Source organism: Cibotium barometz, chromosome 7, assembly GCF_041138505.1.
Source record: "Cibotium barometz isolate CiBa-2024 chromosome 7, ASM4113850v1, whole genome shotgun sequence".
NCBI classification, from domain to species: Eukaryota; Viridiplantae; Streptophyta; class Polypodiopsida; order Cyatheales; family Cibotiaceae; genus Cibotium; species Cibotium barometz.
This window is the reverse complement of record NC_141052.1, coordinates 56325167-56335351: the sequence shown is the minus strand read 5'-3', so window position 1 is coordinate 56335351 and position 10185 is coordinate 56325167. Positions and strand designations below refer to the sequence as shown.

Genomic DNA, 10185 nt, shown 5'->3' with positions numbered 1-10185 from the left:
TGGTTTCCAAACCCATCGGGCACATGTTTTTTCGATGAGTGGGCGAGGAATCACATTATAAAGATCCTCAGTAATAGGAGGACTCGCACAAGGGGGTGCGCGAAAGAGGGAAAACAAATGCCTGCCAACTGTACCATTAAGGATTGGAAGAAGGAAGCAAGGGAGGCAACGCATGTGCGAATCAACTGCTGAAGTATGGTACGAAGAAGTATGGATCCAGAGGAAAGACATGCTGGCTCGCACAATTTGTAAGTTTTCTCTTTGCCATTTTTCACCAGGTTTAGTTCATGTGTCATCGTGATTTTCATATCTCATGCATGTTGAAATTTGTTACAGGAAAGGGTAATAGGTCGCCTCCCAACGTCTGGGGAGAATAGGTACTGCAAGTACCACAACAAAGCAAACACTTGGGAGTGGCTCAAAAGCCATAGAGTGGTCACTAAAACAAATATCCAATGAGCTCGGCATAGCAACTTGGTGAGACTCTAAACTTGATTTTCAATTATCACCCAAATTGTTTTGCTTGTGGCTTTGCATTGTATCACTATTTAACGTAGGAAGACGAGGATGTTGAAAGTGATGATGATGATGAAGGTGGTGGTGCACGTGGTGAAGATGCGGGCGAAGATGAAGATGAACACGAAGACACACCGCAATGAATTAATTTGATTAGTGCCTTCTTCTTTATTTGTTTTTAGGACATAAACACTTTATGTATTTTGTAACTTTGTATATAATTTGCAAGGAATAAAACCCATGACATTGTTATTTTGTAAATTGTTTTGTGTTTTAAGTGTTTGTCTTAAAAAAAGTTAAAATAATGATTTTAAAAAAAACAGGGATAGAATGGGTGAGATATGTGGGGACACATGTCCCCACATATCTCACCCATTCTGTGCCCATCTTTTTTTTTTTTTGCAGACAGTACACGGCTATACATGCTGTTGTAAACCTGGCTATATGTGCGGCTACACATGTTGTTGTAACCTCGGTTATATGCACGATTATTAGCACGGTTATTTGTGTGGTTGTAGTCGTGTACATAGCCGCGTAAATGTTTTTTTTCATTTTTTAGATCCTTTGAAATTTTTGTGGCTCTTCACGTGCCTATGCTCTTCATTTATTGTAGTGGGAGTGCAAAAGTTATGGTCTACACACATTTATTGCGTGCTAGAACCGATCAAAACTACAGTAGAATTCAATACACCTTACTATGCTTAATTGAGTGTGTCAAATTCCACAAGGTCTTATATTCTAATGCATATTACAAAGTTATTATTATATAGCTCAAGTTTATAACTTTTGTTTAAACCATTGCTTTGAAGCTCAAGTAATAGTAGACATGACCTTAAATAAATCATTTTTCAAAAATCCACTACTCAAGGTATCACCTTTTCGAAAGAAAAATTGAATCACTAAAGATTGAGTATTATACCATCTATGAATTTTCTTGGTGGGGAATCTCACATAATTTCTTAGACAAAAGCTATGCTTTGAAGTTTAAATGAAAGGAGACCCCATAAACTTGAACGAGATTTTTACGATTCCTAGAAGATGCTAGTTTACAAAAGGATTATAAAAACTATTCATTAATAGGAAAGAAATCAAAGAAAGAGACCATTTTTACTTGTTGGTGCTATCGATAATGATGCAAAGGGAGTACTTTTAAACTTCAAAGCTATGCTTTGAAGTTTAAATGAAAGGAGCCCCATAAACTTGAACGAGATTTTTACGATTCCTAGAAGATGCTAGTTTACAAAAGGATTATAAAAACTATTCATTAATAGGAAAGAAATCAAAGAAAGAGAACATTTTTACTTGTTGGTGCTATCGATAATGATGCAAAGGGAGTACTTTTACATTTTCATGAAGATGAGGATGATGATGCAGGTGAACAAAGTGAGGGTGGATAGAAAAATACACATGAATGCATTTCTTATTGTAAAATGAATACATGTAATACTTGATGAATGCATTTCATAATGGAAAATGAATGCATGTAATACTTGATAGTTGCATTTTGCCACTTGATATAAACTATGTTCCATGGTAATATTTAAGATCTATATATGTTAGTTTTCTCTTTCAGCATGTGACTAAGTTTTTTTAATGCTTTTTCTTTTATAAATATAAAAAGTGAATACATTAGATGCTTATGTTATTCTCCATTTTTGGAAATATCCCTATACAATATCTTAGCATTTTTGAAAATGCTAAAAAGTGCCTACTATTTTCGGTATCTTGGAAGTTTCTCTTAGTTTTGAGGACAAGCTTTAATTTCAGAAGAGAGAGGCATTTGACCTAAAAGATTTCTTTTTACACTTGAGATGAAATAAATTGGCTTTGGAATTCTTTTGTAAGATTTTAGAAGAGATATATCATATTGGTGCAATAAATAAATAATTTAAAAGTTACTTTGGATGGTATAACAAACCATTTAAGGTGTATTTATATAGGTAAATGATTCTAGGAATCAGTAAATTTATGAACCCCAGCAACTAGTCTTTTTGTGGCTTGCTTTTTAAGTTGTGCTTTACGTTGAGCTATAAGAATTCTCTAGGTCAAATTTGGTCCCAATCACAATCTCATCATTTAATATCTCAAGCCTAGTCTTTCTCTTTTGCATCAATTATTATCCAAATGTTGTGTATGTGTTGATGTTATCACAATCAACCCACAAGTCATTGAATATAGGCAAAATGATGAGCAAGTTTGTACAACAATGTTTGAAGGGCAAATACCTTTCCTCTCTTTTATGGATGCCTTCTTTGCCTTGCACTAAAGTTGGCAAGTGAGATTCCAATATCAAGGTAGTTTCTCTGTGTCACATATATACGATTTTTTTGGGAAATATATATTATATTATATAAGGGATATTACTTCGTGACCATTCTTTCATCTCTCAAAAGTTACACACAATTGGTTTTTCTCATGTATAGACATATTTGATTTTTCTCTAGGTAAAGTTGAATGTTTTCAAGCGATAAGGATGCCGTTGGGAAGAGATTAATACACAATTTTCTAAGACGTTGGAATAACTACTGCTACATCTCCCAATAAGGAAATCCCTTTTGATTCTCGGAATGAAACTGCTTCTCGCATAGTTCCATACAGGTAGCAAGGTTACTCTTTCCGGATATATGGATCTGCAAACTTCGTATCTTCGTGCAGAACCTTCTTCTCAATCAATCCTTTTAGAGATCTTGATGTTACATCGTTGCGTAAAGAGAATCTTAGCGACCAATAAAGCGTTTCCAATTCTTCTGGTTCCTAGAAAGAACCAATAGATGGATACACAAAGCAATGCCCACACTCATAGAACACCAGCATGGATTTTCCCATGAAATCTGAAACCCTAGCTGAATGCATGCTTCCCTCAAAACCTCAGTAGTACAACCTTTAGGTGACTGATCTTCAAAAACAACTCCCTGCTTTGTCCATCTTTTGTATTTGAAGATGAGAGATGGGATGTGATCTGTAAAATATGCTGAACGGGGTTGAAGGTAAACTTGTTATTTGAGATGTAATTGGTTTTTTTGGTATATTAATACATATTTATATTGGTCCAAAAAAAAAAAAGAACATGAGCATGGAACTTAGAGCCTGTTGAAAGATTAAATTTTAAAAAAAAATGTATATATATCACATGGGAGGCCCATGACCAATAACTTCGTGCCTTCTACTAGATGCTAGTTTACTAAACAAAATATTAGATGGGCAGGCTTATAACAGCTTTTTTTATTACATATCACACCTACACGGCCTTTAAAGGGCCACGATTCACAGAGGGTGAATCCAAGAGGGGTTAGGCCTATGGCAATCACTTCCGGAATCCTTGGAGCCGGCCGTGAAGCAATTGGCCAATGAAAATCTTACAAATGGGAGTGTGACCAAAACATGAGCGACATCTCCCAAGGTGGAGAATGCCCAGTAGCGTGTACGGCGGAAGGGGCCGAGGGACGGGCGATGATGCCTAGACAGCCATAAGCCCGCATAGGCTGTGAGAGCCCTAGCCTTCCCCACCAGTAAGCAGGATTGCAGCCGGAACCTATGGAGGGCCGACGCGGCGACGATGACGCACGGCAGCGTGCCCCCTCTGGCAGCTTCTCCGCATATAACCGCCCTCCTGACCGAGCAGGCTTCTTAGTGCCTGCCCCCCTCTCGCCTTCCGCCCCAGTTGTGCCCATCTGGGCACATGGAGCCGCCGCCGGCAACCGCCACCACCGCTCCTCCGGCATTGATCATTTGTCGGTGCTGCAGCGACGTCCACACACAAGTACTGAAGCTATCGCTCCGGATCTAGGAGCCAGATCAGGCAGAGGTAACGAGCGTAATATAGTACCTCACGGCTTATCTCCATTGCTGCATTGCAATATAATTGATGAGGCTAATGCGTGTTACTGATTCTCTACCAAGGCGTTCTGTGAATATGCAGGAGATGGACTTCTGCCTCTTCCTACAAACGCCATGAACAGCATCAGCTACAATACTATTGGTCCCAGCGTGGCGCATTATGTCCGCCAACCAGCTGGCCCTGCCGTCAAGAAGCCCCAGCTGGTGAAAAGCTGCATAAAAAAGGGCCCCTCTTCCATCCTTAGGGCCGCCATTACAAAAGCTGACACCGCTAAACCCAGCCAGAGCAAAGATCATTCTAATTCTGTTCATATTGGGCGGCCTAAAATGGGCACCCTGGGAAAGAAGATCATGGTTGCAACCAACCAGTTCCTGGTCGACTTAACCAATTCTAAAATGATCTTTCAGTACAAGCTGGTGATGACACCTGCTCTACCAGATGGTGAACCCATTTCGAAAGCAATGGCGCTGGTGATAGAGAGAGAGTTTGTAGAGCAGTTCAGGGCAGAGCTTGACGGAAGGTTGCCGGTGTATGACGGAGGTCACGCCCTCTACACGGCAGGGTCTCTGCCCTTCACATCCTTCAAATGTACAGTTCATCTCTCTGCAGAAAACGATAAGTATTCCAAAGACTTTCAGCTAGAGATTCAAGAAGTGGCATCTCGCCCCTATGAAGCACTCTTGGATTACCTTCAAGCTTGCACAAGCGCTACCCCTATACCTCAGGATACCCTTCAAGCTCTCTCTATTGTCTTTAGAGAAAACCCTTCCCGTCACCTTACCACATTAGGTAAGTACTTCTTCTCCAAAGGCTTCCATGAGGCATGCATGAGCAGCAGCACCTTCACTGCTTGGAGCGGATTCTCACAAAGCCTCCGTCCTACCCAAATTGGGATCCATTGCATTGTAGACCTCTCCGCCATGCCCTTCTGCAAGAGCATTCCTGTTATAGACTTCCTAAAGGAGGAAGTCCGGGGTTTCAATCCCGATAAGGAAATGTCTCCTAGGATATGGGAGTGTGCCAGGAAGGCTTTTGATAAGCTGAAAGTGGAGGTGATTCACCATAAGTCAGAGAGGAGATACAAAATTGTTGGTTTATCTCAGGGCCGAACTGAAGACTTGGTGTTTAGCTATCATGGGGCAGGTGAAGGGAACATGAAAGCTGCTGAGGAGAAGACTATAGTACAGTACTTCAAAGAGACTTACAACTTCTCAGTTTGCTACAAGAAGCTGCCTTGCTTGCAGATGAGAGCTAGCAGGACCACTTATCTACCCATGGAGGTCTGTAGGATTTCAGAGGGCCAAAAGTTCCGAGGGAAGTTGAGCGTTCGTGACAAACATAGTCTGAGGGAATTGACTAACATGGAGCCTCGCAAAAGGCAAGAGATCATTCAGATAATCATGGATCATGAGCACGGTCCAGCTAAGTAAGTTCTCCATAATTATTCTTTAAGTGAAATTGTAGATAACACGTGAGTTCAATTAAAAGGATTTTATTTAAGGTTATATATATATATATATATATATATGAGTTTTTTTAATTATTTAGTCTCCACGTACAGAGGACAAAAAAGCCCTGAATGTCACCTGAACTATTTTTTAATTAAATAAATACACACATTTTCACTTTTTAATTCGAAAATCCTTTATGCTTTCACGAGCTTTTCAGGTTTGAAGTTTGACCAAACAAAACTTTTTTTTTAACCGAGTAGAATAAAGATAATTTTTAAAGGTCGTCTTTGTAATTGAAAAAAAAAACATCATCATCGGGTTTATAACCAAAAATTTATGTAAAAAGCCAAATTTCAATGGGATTTCTCAATTTTAAAGAGAAAAAATACTGAGTTTATTGTGAAAAAAATGTTGTTGGTCTTTATTCTAATGCAGGGGAGAATTTCTTAGAGAGTTTGGAATTGGCGTGAGCACCGAACCGACGCTGGTGGAAGCCCGCCAGCTTCCACCTCCGACTCTAAGATACGGGGGGGCGGGGGTGGTGACGGAGATAACACCCAACTACGATGCCGGCAAGTGGAGCATGACGGAGGTGGGTGCACAGGTGGTGGAGGGATGCAGCGTCAGCGAGTGGGCCATGGTGAGCTTCGACTCGCACACCAGCCTGCAGGAGATGAGGACCTTCGCATGCAAGCTGAGGGAAAGGTGCCTGGAGATGGGTGTGTGGATGAGCGAGAGCTTTGCGGTGGAGCCCGTCTCCCGCTCCCATGACTATCTCGTCGCCACCAAGCTTCAGCAGGTCCTCCGCAGCATCAAGGACGAAAGCAAGCAGCCCCTCCAGCTCCTTATATGCGTCATGCGAGAAAAGCACAACAGCTATGGCGCCATCAAGAGATACTGCGACGTCGACCTCGGAGTCGTCACCCAGTGCTGTCTGTCGGCGAATGTGAAGAACGCCAACCCTCAGCTTCTCGCAAACCTCGCCCTCAAGATCAACGCTAAGCTCGGAGGTCGCAATGTGGCGCTCGCTCGTGATATACCTCAGCTATGTAGCGTGCTTGACAAGCCAACCATCATCTTTGGAGCTGACGTCTCTCACCCTCCCTCCAAAGATGACAAATCACCTTCCATAGCCGCCGTCGTGGCAAGCTCCGATTGGCCGTCCCCGACTAGATATGTTGCTCGCAGGAGAGCCCAGGAGTGCAGGTCAGAAATAATTAAAGACCTCGCAGAGATGGTGAAAGAGCTCTGGCAAAGCTTCTGTGAGAAATCCAAGCAGGTCCCCGAGAGGGTTCTCTTCTTCAGAGATGGAGTGGGCGAGGGTCAATTCTCCTGTGTGCTTGCAACAGAGCTGAAGATGCTGAAAGAAGCCTTACGCGAGGTGGGAGGAGAGGGCTACAACCCCAAAATCACACTCGTAATTGTGCAGAAGAGGCATAACACAAGGCTCTTTCCAACACATCACGATATTGATCACCAGCACCATAGCCAGCGTGACCATCATCTTCCCCAAAGCCAGCAAAACCCTCACAATGCATCCCATCCTCATCAGCATACAGATCGACCTCACCACATGAACAACGTCTTGCCAGGCACCGTCGTTGACACCACCATCACCCACCCCACAGATAAGCTAAATTTCTACCTCTGTAGCCATGCCGGAGAGAGGGGAACCAGCAAACCTGCCCACTACCACGTCCTATGGGATGAGATCGGCTTCCAATCGGATGACCTCCAAAGCCTCATCTACCACCTCTGCTACACCTATGCCAGATGCACTCGTTCCGTCTCCATTGTGCCCCCCGCCTACTACGCACACCACGCCGCTTTAAGAGCTCGCTACCACTTGCAGGCAGCGATGCGCCCGAAGCTAAACTACAGCAAATCTGTAGTCCCTACTCTCCCTGACATCCATCAAAAGGTCAAAAACTTCATGTACTACTTCTGACAACAATAGCTGCACCCCATCATTACATGGTGATCTCTGAGAAGAATTGTTGCACCCCATCGTTACATGGTGATCACATCACGTATTCCGCACGTAAACTCTCAATATACTACTATTTGTATAGCCCCAATCACTGAGGTGCTTACCTGTAACCTCGCGTATCGGTGAGTTTGGGGAGTTCTTGCCATTTGTAGACAAGTCACGTAGAGCAAGCTGCCTGCACAATTTTTGATCATCCTTGTAAAGTGTAAATACTTATTAATCATCCTTGTAAAGTGTAAATACTTATTATTAGTAAAAGGTTTGATGTGTTTAGTTATCTTAATATTGCTAGAGAGAGAGAAAGAGAGAGAGCTACAATACATTCATAGACTAGGGGATGAGTAGGGGATAATCTTTTATGACTACAGTCTACAAGTCAATGTCATGCAAGGGGGCATCGCGACTCGGAGGGGATATGTCCGTGTGTGGCTAAACCATGTGTGAATTCAATTTACGGGTGACATATATGCTCATTTTTTTCACTACAAGCCATTGGGGGGTCTAGCGAGGGGGTTTAAATTATCTAGCATCGCTTATACGATGAGATGAATATGTCGTTTAAGCGACGTTTAAAATTTTAAAAAAAAATCGTCGCTTATACGACATTTTGAGAGCCGTCGTTTAAGCGAATGTCTAAAACGACTGTTTTAGCGATGTTTGCATACTGATTTGCGTCGCTTAAGAGACGGCTAAAAATTTTATATCCCCGGCCAGCCGCGGGAGAGAGATTTGTTTATTCGAGTTGCGCGCGCACAGAGGGTATCTTGGACTAACAAATAGGAGGGGAGCTACTACAAGGCAGCTAGACTTGACAAGGTTTATGTAAATTTCTCTCTGTCTAATTTGTCTTTTGTTTTTGATTGCTCTCTTGACAAGTCTATTCTCATTTTTGATCACTTCCCTCTTGATCAAAATAGAGCCCTATTGATCAAAATAGACTGTCACGTATTTTAGCTTAAGTAAAAGGAGTGCTGGACAAGGTTCTCTCCTCTGCAAATCTTTATGTCTAGGAAGGAATTCATTCTTAAAGGTTCAACTCTGATTAGGAACATGTGGGGGGGCTGCTTGGAAACCCTACCTTCAGGTAAAAGGCACCCACCATTCTAAGTCTAGACTCATTCTAGAGGACTTTGGCTGGTTTGGTTCCCTTTTCCTAGCATAGATAAATAGGACTTCAATAGAGCTCACAAGCTGTACAAAGTCGGTATCAAATCTTGGAGAGATTTGTGGAACAAAGATAAGTGGGAATGCTCTTCACAAATCTTGGAGAGATTTGTGGAACAAAGATAAGTGGGAATGCTCTTCACTTCTATTGGGACACTTGTCTACTACTTTTTGTTGCAGGGCACTTCTAAGGGAAAGGATCAGACAAATTTCTGATATAGGTATTTGGCCCCTCTCATAGGGGATGGTAATGAAAAGATGCAGGGGGAAGAGAGCTTGAGCTCTTGCAAGCACACACACACACTCACAAAACCCTAATAGAGAACACACAAGGTGAGAGGCTGAAAATCTTCTTCTTCTCTACTCAACACTCAACACACCATATACAAGATAAGAGTACACACAATATGAAAGGTACTCAACCAATACATACACGGGTTCTCTATAGTGTGAACCCGACTAAATGAGCTGGCGCTATAACTATGCCAGTCTCTAGAATGGCTGTCACACAGCCTGTCATCCCACTGGCCGCATATCACCCAAGATCTCACCAACCATGCCAGTGGTGTAAGTGCGGGGCCCATCCCCCAGGCGGGTCATCAGTGTCCACCGCCTCACTAGAGCTCGATATCTCAACACTCCCCCTCGAGCTCAACTCCATCTCATGTACACCAAGCGAAGCCCTGAATCTGCGGAGCTTCTCTGTACCCAATGCTTTGGTGAAGATGTCAGCTACCTGATCCTCTGTGCTGACATAAACAAGGTCAAGGTCTCCTGCCAAGACCTTCTCTCTGACGAAGTGGTAGTGGACCTCTATGTGCTTCGTACGAGCATGAAAGACTGGGTTCCTGGCCAACTGTATACTACTAATGTTGTCACAGAAAATGACAACTTGTCTATCCACTGATAGACCCAAATCTGCAAGTAGCTTTCTCAACCAAGCTACCTCACATGCTGCCATAGCAGCTCCTCTGTACTCGGCCTCTGTACTCGATAGAGCAACCGTAGGCTGCTTCTTGCTGCTCCAAGTCACAGCAGCACTCCCCAAAGAAAACATGAATCCACTGGTAGATCTTCTATCTGAGATACTACCAGCCCAATCAGCATCTGTGTACCCATGTACACATATCTCTGTCCCAGTCTCATAGAATAGTCCACAATGCAAAGTAGACCTCACATACCTCAGTATGCGTCTGACTGCATCCAAATGCGGTTTCCGTGGAACC

General features: G+C 42.7%; 1 protein-coding gene across 1 annotated transcript; it reads left to right on the top strand.

Moving 5' to 3' along the window:
• The first annotated feature begins 4050 nt into the window (after window positions 1-4050).
• Window positions 4051-7961, top strand: LOC147637219 (protein argonaute PNH1-like). The gene is made up of 4 exons (XM_086801024.1): window positions 4051-4321; window positions 4436-5780; window positions 6241-7277; window positions 7371-7961. Exons 1-4 carry the CDS (start codon window positions 4051-4053, stop codon window positions 7751-7753), a joined length of 3036 nt encoding a protein of 1011 aa, XP_086657150.1. The 3' UTR covers window positions 7754-7961.
• Window positions 7962-10185: the final 2224 nt, after the last annotated feature.

Excerpts from the sequence above, each read along its gene's own strand:
- LOC147637219 (XM_086801024.1), top strand. The coding sequence starts at position 4,051 with ATGGAGGGCCGACGCGGCGACGATGACGCACGGCAGCGTGCCCCCTCT. Across the intron at positions 5,781-6,240 it reads CATGAGCACGGTCCAGCTAA|GGGAGAATTTCTTAGAGAGT; the intron begins GTAAGTTCTCCA and ends ATTCTAATGCAG. Across the intron at positions 7,278-7,370 it reads TCCAACACATCACGATATTG|CTCACCACATGAACAACGTC; the intron begins ATCACCAGCACC and ends ATACAGATCGAC.